At 35.8% G+C, this 26,701-nt stretch overlaps 1 protein-coding gene across 2 annotated transcripts in view; it reads left to right on the forward strand.

Moving 5' to 3' along the window:
- The window catches only part of RADX (RPA1 related single stranded DNA binding protein, X-linked), a 75,479-nt gene extending 51,305 nt beyond the window's left edge, over positions 1–24,174 (forward strand). For both annotated transcript variants that reach the window (XM_045996260.1, XM_045996261.1), the window contains exons 12-14: positions 8,139–8,429; positions 16,906–17,073; positions 22,892–24,174. In XM_045996260.1, coding sequence (XP_045852216.1) covers positions 8,139–8,429; positions 16,906–17,073; positions 22,892–23,022 — 590 coding nt within the window. In that variant the 3' untranslated portion in view covers positions 23,023–24,174. The remainder of the gene's footprint in view (positions 1–8,138; positions 8,430–16,905; positions 17,074–22,891) is intronic.
- Positions 24,175–26,701: the final 2,527 nt, after the last annotated feature.

Consider the following 26,701-nt stretch of genomic DNA (forward strand, 5'->3'; position numbering starts at 1 on the left):
TTTTTAAATTTTTGTATTATGTTATATTAGTCACCATACAGTATATCATTAGTTTTTGATGTAGTGTTCCATGAGTCATTGTTTGCCTATAATACCCAGTGCTCCATGCAATACATGCCCTCCTTAATATCCATCACCAGGCTAACCCACCCCCCAATCCCTTCCCCTCTGAATCCCTCAGTTTGTTTCTTGGAGTCCATAGTCTCTCATGGTTCCCCCCCCTTTTGATTCCCCCTTTCATGTTTCCCTTCCTTCTCCTAATATTCTCCATGCTATTCCTTATGTTCCACAAATAAGTGAAACCACATGATAATTGACTTTCTCTGATTGACTTATTTCACTTAGAATAATCTCTTCCAGTCCCACCTATGTTGATGCAAAAGCTGAGTATTCATCCTTTCTGATGGCTGAGTAATATTCCATTGCATATATGGACCACATCTTCTCTATCCATTCGTCTGTTGAAGGGCATCTCAACTCTTTCCACATTTTGGATATTTTGGACACTGCTGCCATGAACTTTGGGGTGCATATCGCCCTTCTTTTCACTACATCTGTATATTGGGGGTAAATACCCAGTACTGCAACTGCTAGGTCATAGGGTAGCTCTATTTTTTATTTTTTGAGGAACTTCCACACTGTTTTCCAAAGTGACTGCACAAACTTGCATTCCCACCAACAGTAAACAAGGGTTCCCTTTTCTCCACGTGTTCTTCAACACTTGTTGTTTCCTGCCTTGTCGATTTTTGCCATTCTAACTGGTGTAAGGTGGTATCTCAATGTGGTTTTGATTTGAATTTCCCTGAAGGCTAATGATGAACACTTTTTCATGTATCTGTTAGCCATTTGTATGACTTCTTTGGAGAAGTGTCTGCTCATGTCTTCTGCCCATTTTTTGACTTGATTATTTGTTTTTTGGGTATTGAGTTTGAGAAGGTATTTATAGATCTTGGCTATCAGCCCTTTGTCTGTAGTGTCATTTGTAAATATCTTCTCCCATTCCGTGGGTTGCTTCTTTGTTTTGTTGACTGTTTCCTTTGCTGTGTAGAAGGTTTTCATCTTGACAAAGTCCCATTTTCGCTTTTGTTTTCCTTGCCTTTGGAGATGTGTCTTGAAAGAAGTTGATGTAGCCGATGTCGAAGAAGTTATTGCCAATGTTGTCCTCTAGGATTTTGATGGATTCTTATCTCACATTGAGGTCTTTCATCCATTTTGAGGTCTTTTTTGCATATGCATCTTAACCTGAATGTGCACTTGCCTTTCTAAATTACCCAAGATACAGGAATGCTTTTGAATACACCAATTTCCCAACAAAAATGTTGTCCCTGGCTTTTTCCTCTCTGGCCTTAGGGTCTCAACTGTAATCTTCTGCCCCAGGTGTCTGTGGGTTCTCTGTCTACATTCTAATGTTTTCTAGCAATGACCGCTGCTATTCCAGCCTGCTTGAGTTCCAGATTAGGTGAAACAGAGACAGAAGTCTTGTATTAGTCCTTCAGAAATCTTCCAGACATGTTAGAACAGAACAACACAATAATTTGTGAATAATATCTGTTCTGCTTCCTCTAGAATCTTGTACCAGGGTCCCATACTAGGGAAATGCAGGTTTCCTTCTTCAGGAATCCTACCCTGCTGGGGAGAGGGTGGGACAAAGGCAAGTAAAATTGCCACAAAGTTTTCCTAATATTTTTAGGTGATCTTTTTCTTTTTTAAAAGATTTTATTTATTTATTTGAGAGAGATAAAACAATTGGGTGGAAGGTCAGAGGGAGAGGGAAAAGCAGACTTCCTGCAGAGCAGGGAGCCAGATGGGAGGTTCAATCTCAGGACCCTGAGATCCTGGCCTGAGCTAAAGGCAGATGCTTAATTGACTGAGCCACTCTGGCACCCTGAAGGTGAACTTTTTCTTGATTTGGCATTCACTTTGTTGCTGTAAACTTTGATTGTTTTCTAAATTTCTGACAACGTAATTTCTGACAGTTTCTACATACTTTTTAATGTTCCGGGGCGGGGGGAATGGAAGCTTTGAGCTGCCTACTCTGCCATTTTCCTCAACTCATAAAGTTTTGTTGTTTCTTGATATTGTTAGTGCCTGCTGATAATAAATGCTGAGGTCCATTAATTCATAAGAGGCTGTAAAATGGTCATAACCTAATTCTGTCACTCCTTCTTCATTTAGTAACTGAAATAGCCTTATAAGGAAAAACTTCTAATTTATTATTTGGTTACTAAGATGTACAGTTCATTGAGGAAAGGCAGGATAGATGCTTGATTCTTTCTCTTTATCAATTTTCAAAGTAATGGGTTGGATCCCTAGAATGTTCCAAAGATCACCTATTCGTTTTTTGTTGTTGGTATTTTTTTTTTAAGATTTTATTTATTTATTTGACAGATAGAGATCACAAGTAGGGAGAGAGGCAGGCATAGAGAGAGAGAGAGAAGGAAGCAGGCTCCCCGCCAAGCAGAGAGCCCGATGCGGGGCTCGATCCCAGGACGCTGGGATCATGACCTGAGCGAAAGGCAGAGGCTTAACCCACTGAGCCACACAGGTGCCCCTGTTGTTGGTATTTTTAATAATGCTATGAACTCATAGATTTAAATATATTTGATGTGTGTCTTTCTGTTGCAATTACCATACTCATTGCTGGTCATGCTATTTTGTCTTTGGCTAGTAGGAAACTCTTAAAATTTGCTTATGAGTCCTTTTGATATGACTCTAATTGTTTTAATAGCTTTTTGATAACTGGTTTGACAAAGTATATCCACGTTCATTGTGAACATTTTCTGCTCCAGGCATAGAATCAGCTATTTTTCCACAGAGCTCTGGTATCTAAAGACTACAGATTATGCATTATGAGTGTTGATTGGTATTGGTCTAGTTATTATTTTGAAGCCTTTGCAGTGGACAGAATTTGAAAATGTACTCAGCTGACTGGTTGGTTGCTTAGTTAAAACAAAATATGTCATGATTTCATTTTTATACTTTCAATTCAAATTCACAACTGCAGAATTTTGTCTTAGGTGATAAAGATAGAAGAAGCTTCTTTCCATTGCAAGAATCCTGGCTCTGAAGACCCTGGAGATGATAGAATCAGAATATTAAACATAGTAGTTTATTTGCTTTCACTCACCACATATAAAAATAGTTCCAGAATAATCAACTCAACATTTGTAACAACAATTTTACTAGAAAAATTTAAGTTTTGTTTTGTTTGTTTTGCGATTATTTTGTCTTTGAATATGCCAACTAGGGATTCATGAATTATTATTCTTTAAAGCCACTTGTGATATTTCTCTCTATATGGGTATACTATCAAGTAGATAGAAATTTAGGTTCATGTCTTTTATTTCGATGTTTAAAGATTGATTTCTTTAAATAAATACTTAATTTTCTAAATTATTTTCATAGTTCAGTAGTCAAATATAGAAAAAGAATATATATTTAAAGAAGTTTATAAAAAAAAAAGTTTATCTTTTATCCCTGTTCCCTGCACCTGATTCCTTCTCACCCACTGTAGGTAACTTTTTAATTCATTCTATAATGTATTTTTCCATTGTTTGTTTTATAATATAAGCAGATATGTGTGTATTTCAAAGAAAATGAGTCATGCTCCCCTTTCTCATATAAATGTTGTACTACTACTTTTGAAAGTAATTTGACAATACCAAATATGTTATACCCTCTGACCTATGTGTTGAGTACACAAGGAGACATGTTCTAAGATGTTTATTGGAGCTACTGCGAATGATGTGACAATGAAGATAAGGATGTATATATCTTTTCAAATTAGTGGTGTTGTAGTCTTTGGATAAATATCCAGAAGTGGAGCAGCTAGATCAGTATGATAAATCTATTCTTAATTTTTTTAAAGGCTCCATGTTGTTTTCCTAGCAGCTACACTAATTTACATTTCCATCAACAGTATGTGAGGGTTCCTTTCTCTCCACACCTTCTCCAATATTTATCTCTTGTCTTTGTTATAATATCCATTCCACAGGTTTGAGGTGATATTTTGTTGTGGTTTTGATTTGTATTTTCCTAGTAATTAGTGGTTTGAACTTGTTTTCATGTGCCTATTGGCCATCTGTATGTCTTCTTTGAGAAAGTGTCTATTCAGATCTTCTGCCCCTTTTAAATCAGTTTTATTTTTATTGTTGAGTTGTATGAGTTCTTTCTGTATTTTAGATATTAATTCCTCATCAGATATATGCAAATATCTCCTCCCGTTGAGTAGTTTGCCCTTTTGTTTTGATGATGGTTTACTTTGCTGTGCAAAACTTTTTTTAGTAGGATGTAATCCCATTTATTTCTTTTTCTTTTGCTTCCCTTGACTTTGGAATCAGATATAGAAACACGTCTCTAAGACTGATGTCTTAGTGCCTTAGGAGCTTATTGCCTATGTTTTATTCTAGGAATTTTATGGTTTCAGGTCTTACATTCAAATCTTGGATGCATTTTGAGTTAATTTTTCTGTATGGTGTAAGTTAGCAGTCTAGTTTCATCTTTTCCATGGGGCTATCCAGTTTTCTCAGCACCGCTTATTGAAACAACTGTCCTTTCTCCAATGTATGCTCTTGGCTCCTTTGCCATAAATTAATTGTCCGTATATATGTGGGTTTCTTTCTGGGCACCCAGTTCTCTTCCATTGATCTGTGTGTCTGTTTTTATGCCAGTACCATACCGTTTTGATTACTATAAGCTTTGTACTATAGTTTGAAATCTGCCAGTATGATACCTTCAGCTTTGTTTATCTCTCTAAAGATTACACTGGCTATTTAGGATCTTTAGTTGTTCCATACAAATTTTAGAAGTACTTGTTCTAGCTCTGTGGGAAATGCCTTAGAATTTTGATGGGGATTGCATTGAATCTGTAGATTGCTTTGAGTAGTATGGACATTTTAACAATATTTTTCCAGTCTATGAACAGAGACTATCTTTCCATTTGTTTGTGTCATCTTCAGTTTCTTTCATCAGTGTCTTATAGTAAAGGTCTTTCACTACCATGGTTAAATTGATTTTTAGGTGTTTTTTTTTTTCCTTTTGGTGCAATTGTAAATGAGATGGCTTTCTTAATTTCTATTTCTGATAGTTACTAGTGTATGGAAATACCACACATTTCTGTATATTGGTTTTGTATCCTTCATCTTTACTGAATTTGTTCTGTAGTTCTAACTGGTTTTTGTTTTTTGTGGGTTTTTTTGTTTTTTGTGGGTTTTTTTGGTGCAGACTTTAGGAATGTATATATTACATCATCTGCAAATGGTGGCAGTTTTATTTCTTCCCTTCCAATTTAGGTGACTTTTTTTTCTTGCCTTATTGCTGTGGTTAAGACTCCCAATATTCTATTGAAGAAAAGTGGTGAGAGAGGATATCCTGTCTTGTTCCTGTTCTTAGAGAAAATGCTTTCAATTTTTCACTGTTGAGTATGACAGTAACAGTATTACTGAGATCACAAAACATTACAGGTAGCCTCTGACTTACACATTTTTTTAAAAAGTCTATTTTATACTTGCTACTGAATGAAAAAATACCCTGTTCTTTTCTAGCCTTATAGCTCTTACACCAAGTTGAAGTTAGTTGATGTAAGCGGGGAAGAGGCAAAGAAAATAGCTCCTCACCCTCCTAAATGCCTCCATACATCCCTACACATCATTTTTATCTGTATAATAAAATGCTCGGAGTAGATTTTGTGAAGAAACAAAATCACCATGCTTACATACATATGTTTATAATATGTTGGGGGGTTTTTTAACCTCACAACTTTAATGTGGTCTTCTACTAAAATTTTCTCCACTAAAACCTAAGTCTACTCTCACCAGAAATTAGGGTAAAATGAATCATTAAAATAAGTTATGATTATAACATATAATCATGTATATATGTGTGTGTGTGTATATATATATATATATGTACACATATATATGCAAAAACATAATTTTGTTAGGTAATTAACCTGTATCTTTGTTGTGTATTAGGCTTAAAAACATAATGTGTTACACATGGTAATTTTAGTAGTATTCAAACTAAAAATAAAAGAATTCCAGTTCATAATTTTCCATCATATTTTTAGAAAAATGCGAATTCTAGATGTATTTTTTCTCCTAATTATTGCCTTTAAAATCTTGCCATTCACAAGCAGTGACTGACAGTATCTCTTGTATTGAGATCATGCCCATTCGTAATAATTGTGAACATATAATCAGGGTAGGTACTTACAGTCCCAAGTTACTAAAATAAAAAAGAAAGCAGAATATTCAGAGTAATTTTTCAGATAAAAATTTATACCTTGCTCGTCCTTGATACCAGTACTCAAACAAAACATAACAAATATTCTGACTTATTCCTGACGGGGTCAGTCATAAGATTTTTTTTCCTGTAAGGTAGATGTGATTATTTAATTTTTAAAAATTGGAATAGATTATAACTTGTTTTTTTGCATGCTATATTTTAGAATAAGTCAGAAATGTTCACTATAACTTGAGTCATTGTGATAGCTACTTGTTCTAATTATGTACTTTCATCAGCTTGGGGAACGGAAGCCTATTTTAGAAAATAAAAAAGTTTAAATCATTCTACAGTTCTCAGTTTAATCCTGTTAACTGGGTTTTTCTCTTGGCTTTTATTAATTCCATTCTTTTTCATGTGCGATTACCTTTTTTATCCTTTTTGTTATCAAGCATTATTATAGGAGATTAAGTGTGTTCATCAGCTGAATTTTGAATTAAACTCTTATAATATTGCAGAGGTTTGAATTCTTGGAGAGTGAGAAATGTGTATTCAACTTCTTTATCTTCATTTACAACTCAGTCTAGAACTTTACCCCATAAGAAATTTTTAGTACGTCTCTGGGGAGGTTTAAAAAAAAGTGGTGTGAGAATAGGGCATATTTCAAAAGCAGAAGTTATGTATCAACCACATTGAAACTTTGCTATTGAAACCCCCTTCAGTGCTAGCATGGTTCTTTAACGGAGGATAATAATGAGCACCAAGGCATGGGCCACCTGCAAGGAAGCAATTCAGCAGCCTTGGTAAATTCTGGAAGGGAGTTGCTGTCAGCTTGTCTCAGCTAGCAGAACTGACAACATGAGAGTCTGTTTCCAATATCTATTTTTTCTGATTATGTCATGTGCCTTCAGCTCCCAGGGTGTATTATTCAATTAAAATATTATTTTACCAAATTCTTTAGCACAGTATCTGGAATATATATAAGAAGTACTCACTAATTATTTGTTGAATGAAAGAAAGAATGAATGAATGTCATGATGTGTAGGGGAGAAATTATATTCTGCCTTAGAAACTAAATGTGTTATATAAACTGTACATAAGTGATAAATTGACTTGATGATAGAAAACAATTAAGAACTGAAAGGATTTTTCATCTGAGTTTAGTTCCCTCTTTGTCTTCCATGTTATTTAGATCAGAAAGGAGTATCATATATAATAAGTGATTTTCTTGAAGGAGAATTATATCCATGAAGAAGACTGTATTTTGTGTCTGTTCAGGCTCCTTTTAGCAAAGATTAACAAATTTTATTTGAAGCTTAAATTCCACCAATAGTGAGTGGTGGTCACATCTCTAACAATTATGAATTGGACTTAACTTGAATTTGTCATTGAATATAAAATATGCTTTTTTTTTTTTTAAACATTTATTTGACAGAGACAGATCACAAGTAGATAGAGAGGCAGGCAGAGAGAGAGAGAGAGGGAAGCAGGCTCCCCTCTGAGCAGAGAGCCCTATGTGGGACTTGATCCCAGGACCCCGAGATCATGACCTGAGCCGAAGGCAGCGGCTTAACCCACTGAGCCACCCAGGCGCCCTAAAATATGCTTATTTAAGAGAGTTTAGAAAATACAGAAAACATGTAAGGAAAGTAATTACAAATCTTCATAACTCCAGCAACAGAGAAAAACTATCAGTTTTTAATATTTTGAAGGAAAATTTATTTTGAAATGAATTTAGTTCTCTCTTCTCTTTAATAAGAATTATCTTTTGGACATTCAATTTACATTTTATATGTGGTTATTTGATTTTTAAAGTTAATTAAACTATTCCTCATTAATCTGTACTTTTTTGTACTGAGTGATTTAATTTGATTAGTTTGCAAGTCCATTGTATCTATCTCATTTTTCTTTAATAGGTCAAGAAAGCGCAAGCACCAGTACCGCAGGAAAAGCCAAAAGAACTATAACCGAAAGGTGGGAAAGTCAGCTGTGGAAAGAGAAAAAGTTTGGCTTAGTTGATCACCTGAATTACAGCCATGTTTATCCTGAAAGTATTCCACGAAGATTTATTTTTGAGCAGAGAAAGTTTCTTATTGAGCAGTTTAATTCTCAGCCTGCAAAGTACGTACCACCAGAGGGAAGGCCCCCAAACCTTGAGGACTTTAAGAGTGCCCTAAGCCTTGGACATTTTGAAGTAACCATCCTAGGTAAGCAAAGTGTTCTTTTCTTTGAATATCATTAATTTAATATATTTTTAATATAGATGATACTATTTTGCTTGGAAAAAAATAAGCTCCCCCTCCAAAAAAAAAGAAAAAAAAAGTCCAAGGAGAGTTCCTGTTTAGCTCAAACAAATGGAGGCATGGAGCGCTAATTCTGGAATACATTAAGCTCTAATTGTGGGCTTTTAAACATTGGCAAGTCCTAGGAAAGTATTTGGGCAGAGAAGAATGGGAACCAACAGAAGTTTCCTCACCCCTGACTACCTGACTACTTCTAAAACGAATTTTGTTTTCTTTAGCCACCACTTTCTTGCTCAGGTACTCTGCCTCTTTCTCAGTGTATCTGAACCATTGAAAGGTAAATTGTATGTTAAAGAGAAAAGGGGCACCAATTGAGAGAAACTTCTATAAACAGAGTTCTGTTTAGTCCCTGAAAAAAATGAAATTCTCAACTAACTCAGGTTGTAACAGAAAGAAGCTAAAAACTTCCCTGGTCTATAAGGGAAAATAAACGGATGTTCTCAGGTTATTCAAACCTGAGAAGTAGCCATGGAACTTACAGAAATTTAAAAGTCAACACATTTTTTTAAGAGAACAAACTGAGGGTTACCAGAGGAAAGAGGGGTGAGGGATGGGTGAACTAGGTGATGGGGATTAAGGAGTGCACTTGTTGTGATGAGCACAGGGTGATGTATGAAAGTGCTGAAGTACTATGTTGTACACCTGAAACTAATATTACACTGTATGTTAACTTAGTGGAATTGAAATAAAAACTTTTAAAAAGTCAAGACATTTTTAAACTTATATTTAATTTTATGTTTCTTTCCAAAGAATGAAAGACATACACATCAAAAAACTAATTCTAAAATAAAAAACTCAGCCAAAAAGCTATTCTCAGAGTCAAAGAAAATGTTTATTTGTATTTGTATCTTAAAGGAAGGTCTTGTTACCTTAAAATTAAAAAATGAGGAAAAGTCATTAGCAAATAGATTTAATGGCTGAAAAAAGTACATTTCATAGAGTTTTACATCTACAGTACTAGAATGAATTACCTTGACTTTTATCAGGATTCCTTTTTCATTTTTACTCTCTCCCATTCCGTCTTCTCTGCCTCCTCACACATACGTATATATGTTTAATTGTGTGTATGTGTACAATCTACAAAAGGTATTAATTTCTCCTGACTCTGTTAGACATATCAGACCTGTTTCAAATGCTTCTGTTTACTAGACTGCATTACTTGGTCTCTTTACATCACTTAAAAGCAAGAATCCAATGTGAAATGTGTCATTCCATCCAATCAGCTCTAGTCCACACTAGAATTATGCTGTTTTATGTCCCACCTGTTTTCAAGGACTTAAGGTGTTTTACAGGGATAAAAGACAGTGAAAAATAAATCACAGATGGATAAAACAAAAGAGAACATTTAAAAGGAAACAGAAAAAGTACGTATTACTAGATACTTGCAAATAACTAAGTTACCAGTTGGCGGTAATTTTTGGTCAACTTTCTGGCAGGAAGAAAGAAAGGGATTTTCTTCCTGATGAGGTATTCAATTTTAAAGTTAAAAGAAGTTTGGATATCATCTAGTCCTATACCCTGGCTAGGTAGAACCAAGGCCATGATTATAAATCATGTCTCCTATTACAGAGGAAACAAACACTCATATATAGAAAACCTATTATTTTTTCCTTTATTAAAACTCAAGTCAGATTTTACCATATGAAGTTGTTGTATAAATAAGATAGAATAACAGTAGTTTTATATTTTCATCTATAGTTTTCTTTTTTAAAGATACAGAAATGTTCTTCAGGTAACTGATTCTTCCATCAAGCTTATAATATATAATCAATATAATAATTAGTCAAAGCTTAGTAACATTTCTGTAAAGGAGTATATTTTCACCTTAATTATCATAAAATCCATATACTTAGCTCTCTAATGGCTAACTTTTAATACATAAATGAAACCTAGAGAACTAAAATAAATGGTACTGATCCATTGATTCATTTTTTTAATATTTCAAGTTTTTATTTAAATTTTAGTTAACATATAGTGTGATATTAGTTTCAGGAGTAGAATCCAGCAAATCATCATTTATATAACACCTAGTGCTGATCCACTGATTCTTATAGAACCTTGATGGGAAGAGGTAACCTATCAAAATCATCCAAGGGAGGCCTTCCCACACTCCTTAAAATTTTGGTACACTGCAGAGAAGCAGCCTGTTCAATGTCCCTTACCTCCTAAGGGAGACTTACTGCTACACCAGAGCCAATGACAAGACAATGTCCTGCTTGTCTGGTATGCAGGAGTAGAATTAAGATTGAGAAATACTGCTCTCTTAATAGGACTTGAAGTATAGATATTCTCAGATTTGGGATTTTTAAAAAGATTTTATTTATTTATTTGAGAGAGAGAGAACACTACAGAGAGAGAGCAAGCACAAGTGGGGATCAGAGGGAGAGGGAGAGAAGCAAGCTCCCTGCAGAGCAGGGAGCCCAACTTGGGGCTCAATCCCAGGACCCTGGGATCATGACCTGAGGCATAGGCAGACACAACCAAATGAGCCACCCTGGTGCCCCAGATATTCTCAGATTTTGGTTAAAATAAGTGGTGAATATCAGATGTGAAAGTGGTGAATTTATTATACCTTTTGTGAAAATATGAAACCTAAGTTGTATTATGAGACCAGACAATGGGCAAACCATCGTAAGCATGGTGTGAGCAATGAACTCAAAAGAAACGATTACATCTCTTAATATGGTACTATTTGTTAAAAGATATAATCCTAAAACTAAAAGATGACCTTATATGTGTTCAGTGCATGGGGGTATACTTGTTCTGTAAAGAGCCAAGTAGTAAATGTTTGAGGCTTTGCAGGCCATACAGTATCTGTCCCAACTACTCAGTTCTCCTGTTTTAGTGTGAAAGCAGCCATAGACAATATATAAATGAATGTGTATGGCTGTGTTTGGATAAAACTTTATTTATAGACACTGAAATTTTAATTGCTTATAATTTTAACATATCACAAAATATTCATTTGATTTTTTTTCAACCATTTAAGTTGTAAAAAAAATATATTCTTAGCTTACAGGTTGTACAAAACCAGGTACAAGCTAGATTTAAACCCCCCAGGTCATAGTTTGCTGACCCCTGTTCTAGACCTCTGTTTTTAGATAAAACTAGCTAAACCAATCCAGACAGGTAAATCTACATGATATTTAAAATTCTTCCGACATGAAGATTGTCCACCTACATTGTTTCTATCTTCCAGTGATTAATTATCCCTCTGCAGTATCTTGCTGATCTCTGAAGGACTCAGTAATTTTGAAGTGTCTTATTCTGGGAGCTAAAAAGGTTATCCATACCACAACTCTGTTACAAGCATTAACTCTGACTGGTCTGGGATGAATCATTATTGAGAACATTGAATGGAATTATTAATCTTCCTACATACAATTCTAATAGCTCCCAACAACAGCAGGGTACTGTTGCAACATCAGAAACCTATTCCAGAAATGCTGATTCTTATATTAAAATCCTTGCCATACCATCTTATTTGTCTCAAATAAATAGATATTTTTAGTAAGCACTAAAACCTCAGTCCTTTGTTTATTATGAAATAACACACATTCCAAAAAGAAGATACTGGAATGAAGTAACAAACTAAATTTTCAGGGCCTTTAGGCCCAGTTACGAAATCTATTGGTCAGTCTCTCCTGATTTTAAGTTATTCCCCCTTTAAATATAAGAAAACAGTTTTCAAAACCTAGATTAGACTCCTAGATGGCATCAGTATATCATTGGCTCTGCTAACACTGATTTAGTTAACCATGAAATCCTGTGAGCCAATCAAAGCTTAAGAGTCCTCTCTTCAGTTTGCATTTGACTTAGGCAATAAGTATCATAATTCAGCCAGTCTTTTGTAAACCTCTGTAGGTCATCTGCTTTGTCTCATGCAAGTCAAGAGAAACACCCCAATTTTTATATGGGTTGTTCTTTTCCTTTTTTGTAAAATGCATCTAAAAGATAATTTAAAATTTAATAGCATTAATTATAACATCAAAACAATTTAATATGCTGTGGTTATATTGAAATAATAAGGATTTACTTACCTTGACTTTTTTCTTCTATTAAAGCAACCAAGCGGGCCAACATAACTCCTTCCCTCCTTGGTACTAGCTGCGGGCTCAGGGCCAATTATTTTTACCCATAAAGTATGCCTCCTTCCTTTCTGAAGCCTATCAGAACCATTAACTGAGTAGCACTGAGTTTTCTCACTGTTGGTTACCTCACTGATGACATCCTCAGGATATCCTATCCCACTGAGATGCTTCTCCACTCTTATATCTCAGTAGAGCAGTATGCTGGATTATATGGGTTCCAGAGCTACGTTACTGTTGCCACCCTTAATTCTGTCCCTAATTTCATTGCATAATGAAAGTAATTATAATGTGGGGTGCCTGAGTGGTTCAGTGGGTTAAAGCCTCTGCCTTCGGCTCCGGTCGTGATTCCAGGGTCCTGGGATCTAGCCCTGCATCGGGCTCTCTGCTCGGCAGGGAGACTGCTTCCTCCTCTCTCTCTGCCTGCCTCTCTGCCTACTTGTAATCTCTGTCTGTCAAATAAATAAATAAATCTTTAAAAAAAAAAGAAAGTAATTATAATGTATGAAACCCGAAGTACCTACTATCAGATTTCATCACCATAAGACACCCGTTTCCCCCATATTTTAACCTCTTTGAAAAATCGGTATGCATCTTACAATTGAAGTCATGCCTTTGTTCACTTGGTAGCATTTTTCTTAGTGGCATCTTAGAGTAAGTAAAATATGGTATATTGCAAGCATTATGCTAGGTGCCAGGATTATAAATTGTCTCCCCTCAAACGTGTGCATGTGTATGCACACATGAGCCTACACACACACACACACACACTTTCACACTTTTTGTCGGAAAAGAAATTTAGTGGTCACAAAGAATTGAGGAAGAAGATATATAAATTGCATATAACACACACTACAAAAGAATAATAAGAACTAACTTGGTTGATTTTATATTTTCCTCTAATTTTGGATATAGTCCAGTTACATGATCACATTTACCTAGACAGTAAAATGTAAGTTACTTACTGAAATAACACATAAACAGGAAATCACCATTGAAATACAAATGTATGCACACTGTAAGAAGGATATTTGTGTTCATCTCCATTGGTAACAAGAATACGGATGAATTCATTTTTGAAAACTTAATACAAGTGTCTTAAAGTCTTGTATTTGAAAACTATAGGTAAAAAATACATACATGTACATTCATTTGCTCAATTTTTTTTTTCATTTTCTCAATTTAACAAATACTTACTGAGCATCTAATGTGTGCCCAGCACTGTTCTAAGTCCTGAGGTTACAAGGTTACATGAGTGAGCACAACAAATAAAAGAGCTTGCTGAGGGTGCCTGTGTGGCTCAGTGGGTTAAGCCGCTGCCTTCGGCTCAGGTCATGATCTCAGGGTCCTGGGATCGAGTTCTGCATCGGGCTCTCTGCTCAGCAGGGAGCCTGCTTCCCTCTCTCTCTCTGCCTGCCTCTCTGCCTACTTGTGATTCTCTCTGTCAAATAAATAAAATCTTTAAAAAAAAAGAGCTTGCTGATAAAAGAGATGGTGATAAATGCTAGAAAGGGGTTTGAGTATAAGGTAGTAGGAAAAGATTACATTTTATCTTTTTTGAGGGGGTGCAGAGAGAGAGGAAGAGAAAGAGTCTTAAGCAGGCTTCATGCCCAGTGTGGAGCCTGGTTTGGGACACAATCTCACAACCCTGAGATCATAATCTGAGCCAAAATCAAGAATCAGATGCTTAACCAGCTGAGGCACCCAGGCGCCCTGGATAGGATTACATTTTTTTTTGTTTTGTTTTGTTTTTTCGTTTTTAAATTTATTTATTTTTTCAGCGTAACAGTATTCATTATTTTTGCACAACACCCAGTGCTCCATGAAAAACGTGCCCTCCCTATTACCCACCACCTGTTCCCCCAACCTCCCACCCCTGACCCAAGAATAAATGAAACAAGATGGGATTGGGAGGGAGACAAACCATAAATGACTCTTAATCTCACAAAACAAACTGGGGGTTGCTGGGGGGAGTTGGGGTTGGGAGAGGGGGAACGGGTTATGGACATTGGGGAGGGTATGTGCTATGGTGAGTGCTGTGAAGTGTGTAAACCTGGCGATTCACAGACCTGTACCCCTGGGGAAAGGATTACATTTTAATAGAGTGGTCAGGGTTAGGGTTAACATTTCACAAATGTAAAAGTAACATTTCACAGAATCCTGATGGGGGTGAAAGAACAATCTGGTTATCTGAGGAAAGAATATTCTAGGCACAGAAACAGCAAGTATGGAGGCTCTGAGGCCTGTTTACTTATACATTTGTACCCGGAATTCTAGTTTTAACCAAAGAGCTCAGGACAAATTTCATGAGTAATGATGAAGCTAAATTTGCTGTATTTTATAATGTAGAAAATAATTCAAAATAGTATCAATGACACACAGATAATAAAACTACATTTCTGAGAATATCAGGGTTTCCAACTTCTGATATTTTCTCAATTCTAAGCCCATTCTTTTTTTTATACTTGCGAGTTGGAATGCATCTTACAGTCAATGGATACTCTTAATGCAGAGTTTCCTTCTTATTAAAACTATTATTAAGTTGATGGTATATCTTAGAGTTAAATTTGGTCTTAGAATCAAGGAAATAAGATACCAGCATGTGTACTTCTATTTGAGCTTTGCAACATTGCTTAGAGTTATGGGATAATTACACTTCTTATACTGAATTGAAATCCTCAGTAAATTCTGGGTGTCATAACTATTAACAGTTTATGAATACCAAATTTTAGTAATCCTTAAAACCTTTAAAGAGCTCTTAGTTGTATGTTAACTTAAAGCTGTGGAGATTTAGTGTCGCTTGCCCATAAAAAACAAAAAAATATAGTGCGTCTGGGTAGCTCAGATGGTTAAGCGTCTGCCTTTGGCTCAGGTTATGATCCCAGGGGCCTGGGATGTAGCAGTATCCCTGCCCAGTGGGAAGTCTTCTCCCTCTCCCTCTGCCATTCTCTCCACTTGTGCTCTCTGGCTCTATCTCCCTGTCAAATAAATAAATAAAATATTTTTTTAAAGGGCAAAAAAAATGCCCTTGTGTTTCTGGATCAGTTTGCAGTTTAACAGGAAGGAGTTTGTTTACCTATCACTGACCCATGCCCAGTAGTTAAGAATCACTATAGCGATGAGTAGAGGAGATAATAAGGTCATAGAATCTATAAAACTTGTGTATCAGGGAAGAACAAAAGGAAGGAGTTAAGGATAACCTCCAGGGTTATGTTTGGGGTGACTGGGTAGAATTCATGGAGTTCAAGCTATGTTCTGTGTGTTTGCCCTTCCTTCAGTCAAGATGGTCTCCTTACTATGATCTATAATTTTGGCTACTCCCTGCCCTGCCAGAAATAACTTCTCTCTTGTTTATTTAAATGCTATTCAACCTTTTGTACACAGCTCAAAGCCTTGCCTCTAAAAAGTCTTTAAAAGAAAGGTTTTTGTTTTGTTTTGTTTTGTTTTGTTTTTAGTGAGAAAGCATGCAAAAACAGGGGAAAGGGCAGAGGGAAAGAATCCTCAAGCCAACTCCCCACTGAGTGCAGAGCCCAATGCAGGGCTCAATCTCAGGACCCAGAAATCATGACCTGAACTGAAATCAGGAGTCAGACACTTAACCGACTGAGCCTTCTAGGCACCCCTAAGAAGTCTTTTATATCCACCCTAGTAGACATTAATCCATACAAAGAGATGACAGTCACAGGTCAGGATTTACTTCGTTGCCCCCCCATAGCCCCTTTTCTGCTGCAACTTTTATAGCCCTAATGGCAAGTAAATGACGTTTGTATTGTATAATTAAGGACAGATGGGACCTTGTTACTACCATCCCTGGCTTTGCTTGAGTCATACATCCTTAAGTCCAAATGGCATAAAGGGAACAATAGTTATCTCTGAATTATTCTATTCTGTAACGGCCCCTGACATAATGACCAAGAAAATATTCTACATGTCTTCATTTATGTGTCCAGGTCATCCTCTGGATATTAAAATTTAAATCATCTATCAGTAAGTAAAACACTTTGGGATTTGGGGGAGGTTATGATTTTTTGTGGGCTTTTTTTGGTTTTTGATAAAACATTTTGGATTGTTATTTCCAGGAGTGGTGACAGACTGCAGTAAAGTGCCTCCTCTTTAACCAGTTGCATGTATTCATAAAGTTTTGCACAGCAAAGAGTTTAGTTCCTGGCTTTGAAACCATGCATTTATATGCGTGAAACTATTTGGCATATGTCAGGATCAAACCAGCAAACCTGGCCTCGTTACCTTCCTGGACTAACCCACGTTTAACAAGTTGTGGTTTTTCTATATAGGTCTGAACCATGAGATCGCAATTGATGTTGCATTCCTGCCCATGTATTGTCCAGAAGATCTCCGAACATCCCAAATCGACACATTACTAACCTGCATGAATTACAGCTGTGTGTATCCGCAGGCGGATACAGCAAATGACACATTGGCAGGTTCAAGAGCACTTGCAAGTAAGATAATTTCAGTATTCCTTTCACTCAGAAGATAAAATTAATATCGTAAACACTTCTAATCTTAAGATGTGATTATATAAATGGTTCTAGTTTTAACATTCAATATAATTTAAAGGGGCGTTTGGTAAATGTGCCCCAAGATTTATATATGAGAATATATTTTTAAATAAAATTGGACAAATTAATGGTTTTGATTCCAGGCAGACATTAAAAATGTTCTCTTATAATATATTTCTAAATGTAAGTATTCATTAGATTTAAGTAGTATAACATGGAGCAGTGCCAATTCAATTCTCTCCTTTTAACTAAGGCGAAATGATCTGTCCTTTCATCTTACAATTGCCTGAAATTTTAAGACCTCCACAGCATAGTACAGTATGGTTGTTTTCTTTTATAAATGTTTAGTTATTCAAGTGCTATGCAATAAATTCCTTGAGGACAGCTAGGAGTTCATGTAATCCCAATAGTGAAACACTTCAACCGACTAATTGTTTAGGCTGCTACATAATTTACTGAACTCTAAATTATTTCTATATTCCTGTAAAATTATGTATCCAGTTATAATTATCTACTTCCTGTTGTCATCTCTATTTCCTGAGCGGGTAGTAAAGTTTCTAGCAGTTCTCATTGAGCTTAGAAGGATATTACATTTAAAAGAGCTTTTAAGACAGCCTTTATTATCTTGGGATTTTGTGGTGGGTCTTTATAAGCTGATGAAACTCTTGAGTGCATATTGTTTTTAAACAAGTCTTATGAATTGTGCCTGATGATGAAGTAACTTTTGGCAGGAATGGGTACTGCAAACTAAGCTTGAATCTCTTGTTTTATGAGACTTTTATTTTTACCACAGTTTATTTTAGAGATGATATAGTAGTTGACTTTGCAGTATTACTTTCTACATTACAGCTCTTTTCACTTCCAGGAAGTCCAGATTTCTTAATTAGTGCCCTAATATATAGTTTAAATATTTGTGTATTTATTTTCTTACGGCATGCAACATCTACTTTCATCACATTTCTTCTGCTATGTGTATATGTTATTATTGGTATGAAATATTAAGGCAAAATTCTCAGTTGCTAATGCCAGTTGTTCTCCAAAACAACTAACATGGTCACCTGAAAAAATCTAGTATCATACTGCCCAATCAGTTAATATTTGAGACATGAAGGGCAAGAACCACTAGAAAAGTGACGTAGTAATCAAAAGCAAGGTGATTTGTTTCAAGCAGAATATGTCCCAAACCATTTGTTGAAGATATTTTTTTCCCATTGTATATTCTTTCCTGCTATGTTGAAGATCAATTGATCATATAATTGTGAGTCCATTTCTGGGGTTTCTATTCTGGTCCATTGATTTATGTGTGTTTTTATGCTAGTACCATACTGTTTTGATTACTATAACTTTGTGATATAACTCAAAGTCCAGGATGTGATGCCTCCAGCTCTGCTTTTTCAAGATTGCTTCAGCTATTTTGGATCTTTTGAAGTTCCATATAAACTTTAGGATTGTTTCATCTAGTTCTGTGAAAAATGCTGTTGGTATTTTTGATAAGGATTGCATAAGATCTGTAGATTGCGTTGGGTAGTACAGGCATTTTAGCAGTATTTTTTCTTCCAACCCATGCGTATGGAATGTATTTCCATTTCTTTATGTCATCTTCAATTTCTTTCATCAATGTTTTAGAGTTTTCAGAGTACACATCTTTCACCTCTTTGGTGAGATTTATTCCTGGGTATCTTATTATTTTGGTTACAGTTGTGATGGGGTTGTCTTTTTAATTTATTTTTCTGCTGTTTTCATTATTACTGTATAGAAATGCAACTGATTTCTGTATGTTTATTTTGTACCCTATGACTTTAGTGAATTTTTTTAATCAGTTCTAGCAGTTTTTTGGTGGAGTCTTTCATGTCGTCTACAAATACTGAATGGTTTACTTCTTCTTTACCAATTTGGATGGCATTTGTTCTTTTTTGTTGTCTGATTGCTGTAGCTAGGACTTCCAGGACTATACTGAATAAAAGTGATGAGAGTAGACATCCTCATCGTGTTCCTGACCTTAGGGGAAAAAACTCTCAGTTTTTTCCCATTTAGGATGATGTTAGCTGTGGGTTTTCCATGTATGGCATTTATTATGTTGAAGTATGTTCTCTCTAGAACTACTTTGCAGAGGTTTTTCATCATCTATGGATGTTGAACTTTATCAAGTGCTTTACCTGTGTCTATTGAAGTGATCGTATGCTTTGTCTATTGAAGTGATCATATGGTTTTTAGCCTTTCTTTTATTGATGTGATTTATCATGTTGATTGATTTGCAAATATTAAACCACCCTTGCAACTGGGAATAAATCTCACTTGGTCACCCACATACACACACACACAGTCTTAAAGAAATACACATACATGGAATTATAGTAAACATATAGTTCCATAACCACCTTTTTCCTCTTGACAACATATCTTGAATAGATTTCATGTTAGTATATAGAGAGCTGCTTCATTCATTTTAATACCTATAAATATTTAATTATGTGTATGTACCAAAATTATTTACTCAGTCCCCTAGTGATTGGTGTTGAGATTATTTTCAAATATTTTGGCTCTCAGCAAAGAGTACCACGATGAGTATCTATCTATCTATCTGTGTGTATATACATATTTTTTGCACTTATACACATATCTGTAAGATGAATTCTTAGAAAAGTAGTCACTGACTCAAATATGTAGGCATTTAAAATTTTGGCAGATACTGTCACATTGTCATCCAAAAAGTTTATACTGATTTACACTTTTACCAAAAGCAAGAATCACACTTTACTCACACCTTTAGAAATGCTAGGTATTGTTGTTTTTGTTACTCTTTGGCAGACTGATGGCAAAAGAAGTCACCCTCACTGTGTGCATCTGTGATGTTTCAAAAAAAGTACAGTTTTGTTTTTTGTGTTTTTTTTTTTTAAATTTGAGCTGGGAGGTTGTTTCATCTTTTTTTTTTAATATTTTATTTATTTGACAGAGAGAAATCACAAGTAGGCAGAGAGGCAGGCAGGGAGAGAGGAGGAAGCAGGCTCCCTGCGGAGCAGAGAGCCTGATGCGGGGCTCCATCCCAGGACCCTGGGATGATGACCTGAGTTGAAGGCAGAGGCTTAACCCACTGAGCCACCCAGGCGCCCCAAAAAGTACAGTTTTTATACACAAGTCTAACAATTTAAAGAGAAATGTAGAGAAGCTCATTCTAAGGTGCTTCTAAGAGAATCCCTATGTGATGTAAATAACATCCTAATTTCATACTAGGTTTTCTCTTTTTTTTCATATTAGGTTTTCTTAAGTAGAAAATGATTGTTTGCTAATACCTGAGCTTTGTGTCAGCCACCATTCTAGGTGCCCTATATCCTGAGTGTTTAATCTGCACATTCTCTAATGTAGTACCAGATGAGTAGTTTGAGAGGTCGTCATTTGCTCAAAGCATTAACACAAGTAGGCAGAGTCACTTACCCAAACAGTGGATTTACTTATACTTTATGTTTCAGCCACTCTGTTAATCATTATTTATAAAAGTCAATATATGATAACAATTCGAATTATTAAGGTTTGGGTTGTTGCTGTTAACATCAAAGCTAAAGATCTTGAAATCTTTCCAAAGCATCTAGATTAAAGTTCATCCCATTCAAAGTAGAAGAAAGTTATATATTTATTTTCTATATTTGTCATTATTATATTCATTGTGCATTAGTGAATTTGCGCATTTGTAAATCATTCATCAGATTTTGTGACATATCTAACAGTGGTGGCTTTAATAATGAAGTTAACAAAGACTAAGCTTGAGAAGCCCTCACTTGCTTCAGTATTGTTATGTATAAAAGGGGATTCTAAATAGTATGCCCTTGGGGCACCTGGGTGGCTCAGTGGATTGAGCATCTGCCTTCAACTCAGATCGTGATCCCAGGGTCAGAGTCAAGCCCCAAATTGGGCTCCCGGCTCAGTGGGGAGCCTTCCTCTCACACTCCCTGTGTGCTCTCTCCCAACCCTCCAAAAAAAAAAAAAAGTCTTAATAAATAAACAAACAAACAGTATGCCCTTCAGGCCCCACAAAACCTAGATCCACCACTGGCTTTTAGGTACAGCTTTACAGCCTATGAAGGTTAAGAGCACATGTCTTGAGGCCAAATTCATAGAGACAGAAAGTAAAGCAGAGGTAACTAATGGGGAGTTAGGATTTTAAAGGTATGTGAATTTCTGTTTGGGATGATGAAAAGTTCTGAAAATGGATAGCAGTGATGGTTGCACAATACTGTTTGAAAATATCACACAGATGCTACTACTAATGTCAAAATATAGACTGATATTCCAAAGCCATGTGGCTCTGCGTAACGTTTTCATTTTCTCGTACTTAAAATGAAGTCTTTGTCATGTGTAGCCATTGAAGTCTGTGATCCGTAAGCTCAGTAGTGGTCAGTTAGTGCTTTGGAAGAGTTTCTTTAAACATTTGGAGGAGAGAAAAAGAAAACAGGGACAAAAATGATCTCCAGTTTTTGCCATTGGATCTGTGTTCAGTGCTTATCCAGGCTATTTACAGCCCTGCCTTAGCTTTCAGTTCCTGCTCTGCAGAGCCTGATGGTCAGCCAGAGGTGAATATTTGGGTTTTTCCTCAGGCCTTTTCTCAGTATGCATCCAGCGCTGGGCATACATGTAGCCTTCTTGAGGCCCCAGTGTACACAGAAGGTTTTAAAAAGCCCTTATTCCCCCACATGTGTCTTTTCCCCACCATTTCCTCCTCAGGCTTTTTGATCTGTTGCTTATCCCAACTTTATACTTTGCCCCAGCTGTTCTGGCTAATGTTTTTGCCTCCATATGCTTTCAACAAAAGCCACTGGGGAAGCTACCCCAGTTGTGGGAATACCCCAAATCAGGTGAAATGAAAGCAAGCTTTTGCATCTGCCCTTGAGGGAATTGCCCAGTTGGTCCAAACTCAAAACCACGTCTTTGACAGTAAGTTCTGCATTGCACCATCTGGTACTAACAGCCTACACCAGGAGTGTGAGCTGCCGTCTTCCTGGCTGCTGCTGATACAGGGAGTACATGGGCAATTTAAAGCACCTCAGCACGTTCTTACCACAGTGCGGCAGCTCTTTCTCTGTTAATCTTTCTCCTGATTATTTTAAGTTCTTGTATAGATGCCAGAGTTCTGCAGAAGTTGATCTGAGAGTTTTTGTCAGCCCATAAGTTGCTTTAGTGGAGGGACGCAGCTCTGAAACTGCCTACTCCACCATATACAGTAATGTCCTTTGCCTGATCCATTTTTGGTAGAGCTTCTTGAGAGTATCCAAAGCTAAGTCTTAGTTAATAAAGCTGTCTCAGAGGAAATATCCTTTTAAAAAAACTTCAATTACATATAGTTTGCTTTACATCTATTAAGTTTTGTAAAGAATTCATAATTAAATTCTAAATAGAAAAAATTATTTTTGTGCTCCCTTGAAGTGTAAACAGTAAGTTGCTTACTTGGTACCATATAAATAACCCTGAAAAAATATACACTTACTTTAGTCCACCAAAAAGATTTGGAAAGTAACAATAACTAAATATGGCTTTGGAATACCAGCCCGTATCTTGACATTAATAGTAGTATATATATAGTGTGTGATATATTCATTGTTATGTGCAGAAGTTACCATAATGTAACTTTGATGAATATGTGACAAATTGGAGGGAAGATGAGGGACATTTGTTAATGTTACAAGAAAAAAAGTAAGCTTATGTGGTACTAAATCCAAGTAAATATTTAACTATTTTACAATACTTACCATCTGCTTTTTATTTTTAGGTGATATTATAAAAGCTGCCAGTAGACTGGATAGAGTGCATATCGTCGGTATCTTGGATATCTGTAATTTGGGTAACAATAAAGTAGAAGTCTACCTGCACAGGATTTATATTCCAACTACTAATTCTTAAAAATTGGCAAGTGAAATGATTACAGGTTATAAGGAAGGCACTGCTTTAAAGATATTCTCTCATTTCGTTGGTAATTTCAGCGATTGTTTTTCGGCAAGAATATTACATAAGCTCTAAAGTTATTAAGTAGTTTATATTCATCTTGTGTTTGAAGCTAATGCAGTTCATTTTAAATTCATTACTGAAAAGTTCATCAAAACAATTTTTGTGTATCAAGAAAATTTACCTTACTTCTATATAACTATTATCTTGACTTGTAATGATTTGTGTTCACTATTCTATTTGTGAAGTGCTTTTATTTTCAAGCCTCAGCCTAAGGCATCCTGACTTTTAAGAGTTAACTTCTCGTGAATATTTAACATCCTTCCACTTTTATTCACCTATAGTGGGAAATTCTGAATTGCTAATTTGAAGATTAAATTCTCCTAAAGTGGTCAACCTGCATTTCTCATGATTGTGAAGGTTACTGTCATTTTCAAAAATGGATTGTTATGATCCAGTTGCTTTGGTCCTTAGTGTGGTCAGCTGTACAATGAGTGTGTTAAATTGTCTTAAGGCTTTTCACTCTTTATTGTGACTTTTATCCTTCAAATTTCTAAGTGTTTTGACCAGTGTGTGAGCTTAAAAGCCAGAGGCTACAGTGGGTTTCCACTTTTGCTGTATTCATTTGTAGTTTTGGTACATGTAATGTGAGTTTAAATAGTGAAGTTTTATCTCATATTAACATTTAAAGTGTGCATATTGAAAATATAAAACAGTGACTATGGGGATTTTATTCTGGTTATCTATTATACTTCATTTTAACTGTAAATCACCATTCCACATTTGCAAAGCCCTGTGGTTGACAGTTACGTGGTTAGTTACATGACCAAAATGACCATCACATGAGTTAAAAAGTATTCAGTGTCAAGATCAATCAATCTAGATAAGCAATTACCTTGTGGGGTTTTCTTCTAGCCCTCTGGTTCTGTGACTTCATATGTTATATATTTTAAATGTTTTGGGCAGCTTGTGAATCTAAAGACAGATGCTGTACTTTGTCCATCAAGGCATTCAGCATTTTGTTCCTTATAATTGTGTTTAAATGTTAATTAAAATAGTGAATTCTTGTGTTAAAATTTTGAGTGTATTATTAAAGTTAAAACACAATAACTTTTTTGGTCTCTTGTCTCATTTTTAATGTATTTGATATCCCTCTTCCATATTTTTTGGCCTATAATAGACTACATATACTTGTTAAATGAACCAATACAATTCTTCCATGTGGGATAAAGACTTTTTTATCAAATGGAATCTGGGTTTCTCTATTAAACTATCATAAACTTTAAAAGGCAATTCAATTTTACTGACATGCAAATGTTGTGGAAGGGAAAAATTAATACTTACATGTCTATTGACGAAAAACCTCAGGCTGAGATTTCAAAGCTACACACCTTAATGGGTGTAATTTCTGTTCTCATATTGAATAAGAAATATGAAAATTTTTTGAAAATTTAGGATCTTTAAAAACAACTTCCCTGGTAATTTATTTTATATTCTAGAAGCATTTCTATCTAAATTTGGAGTTACACGTCTGTGTCCACATTTTTGGTTGTTGTAGAATGGGATAGTTATGGTAGCATTTCCTAAGAAAAATACCAAACTACCATCACGAGAACTTACCTTCAAGTGAAAACGTGTTCATTAATTCCAAAACCACACAAATATATTACCATGATGTCACCTTCAAATTAAGGGATCAATTAATAAATTGTGAAATGTTATATAATTTCCTGGAGAACCACGGTCTCTCCCTTTAGATGGTATATGAGCTATATACATTGAAATCCTTTGGTAACCTATTAAAGAAAGAATCTGAGCACCTGTTCTCCCTGATATTTTTATTTCCTTTTTTTTTAAGATTTTATTTATTTATTTGACAGAGATCACAAGTAGGGAGAGAGGCAGGCAGAGAGAGATAGAGAGGAGGAAGCAGGCTCCCTGCCAAGCAGAGAGCCTGATGCGGGGCTCGATCCCAGGACCCTGGGATCATGACCTGAGCGAAAGGCAGAGGCCTTAACCCACTGAGCCACCCAGGCGCCCGATATTTTTATTTCTTTATGGAATTATCCTGCCTTCATTTTATTCATATTAAGAAAAGGACTTCTGTGTACCTGGGTGGCTCAGTGGGTTAAAGCCTCTGCCTTCGGCTCAGGTCATGATCCCAAGGTCTTGGGATGGAGCCCCACATCGCATTGGGCTCTCTGCTCGGCAGGGAGCCTGCTTCCCTTCCTCTCTCTTGGCCTGCCTCTCTGCCTACTTGTGACCTCTGTCAAATAAATAAAATATTTTTAAAAAGAAAAAGAAAAGGACTTCTAAGAAATTAGTGTCACCTTTATTTGATGACAGTAATAACATTTGATATTTTGAGTTATATAACTTCTGCCAATATGGACCTAGATTATAACCGATTCTGTTACTCTAAAATCATTTCTGTGGTTTGTACTGGTTGCTTTTTCACTGGTTTGCTTTTTAGGTACATTTCTTTTTTTTTCTTTTTTCCTTTCTTTAACATTGCTACCCAAGAATTTGCAGGTACACTGATGGGAAGTAAAATATGTATTATTGAGTCCTGATTTCTTTTTAATTTTATTTTTTCAGTGTTCCAAAATTCATTGTTTATGTACCACACCCAGTGCTCCATGCAACATGTGCCCTCCTTAATACCCACCACCAGGATTACCCATACCCCCACCCTCCTCCCTTCCAAAACCCTCAGTTTGTTTCTATTTTTTTAAAGATTTCATTTATTTATTTATTTGAGAGAGAGGGGAGAGCACAAGTGCACAGGGGAGGGGCAGAGGGAGAGGGAGAAGCAGACTCCCCCACCCAGGGGGATGCCCAAGGAGGACTCCATCCCAGGACACCGGGATCATGACATGAGCAGAAGGCAGATGCTCAACCGACTGAACCACCCAGGCTCCCCAAGTCCTGAATATTTCAGTAATCAACTGCTTTTAGTAAAGAAATTTTAGGGGGAAAGCTTAAAAAATTAAAAAACAAAACCAGATTTGGGTATTGTCCTGAAGATTCCAGTTCTTCAAGATTATCTTCGAGTCAAGTAATATTATATTTGTCTACTGTCCAAAATAGAAACATTACATATAAACTCATCTCTTGGTCCAGGTGATACCATTCATTATGTTATCTTCACCCTTACATTACTATATTGACACCACTTCTAGCCTTCAGTTTCTGTTTTCCTTTGCACTAAAGAAATGAAAAGTAGATTTTGAAAAAACAGATTTAAAGCTAACCACAGCTCTGTCTCTAAATGCCTAAGAAATTTTATGGAAAGCCATTTAAACTGCTAGGCCTTAGTTTCCTTACTTGTAAAATTTGCAAAATAATGGTCCCAACAATTTCTATGATTCTTTGGGTCTATTAATACAGTTACTAGAACACTGAAAGTATATTTGCATTATTTTTATGTGTTTCATGAAGATGTGGTTTTCTATGAAGAACATTTTAATATGATTAGACCATTTATCAATTGTAGCAGCTCAGTGTAATAAAAAACAATTGAAATTTTTTTCATCCCAGGGTTTGTTTGCTTTTGCTTTTGTTTTTGTTTTTTTTACTGCTAGTATTCTCCCTAACTTCTTGCCTTTTCACTGATAGATATTTTTTTCTAAGACAG

The sequence above is a fragment of the Meles meles genome, chromosome X (assembly GCF_922984935.1).
Source record: "Meles meles chromosome X, mMelMel3.1 paternal haplotype, whole genome shotgun sequence".
NCBI classification, from domain to species: Eukaryota; Metazoa; Chordata; class Mammalia; order Carnivora; family Mustelidae; genus Meles; species Meles meles.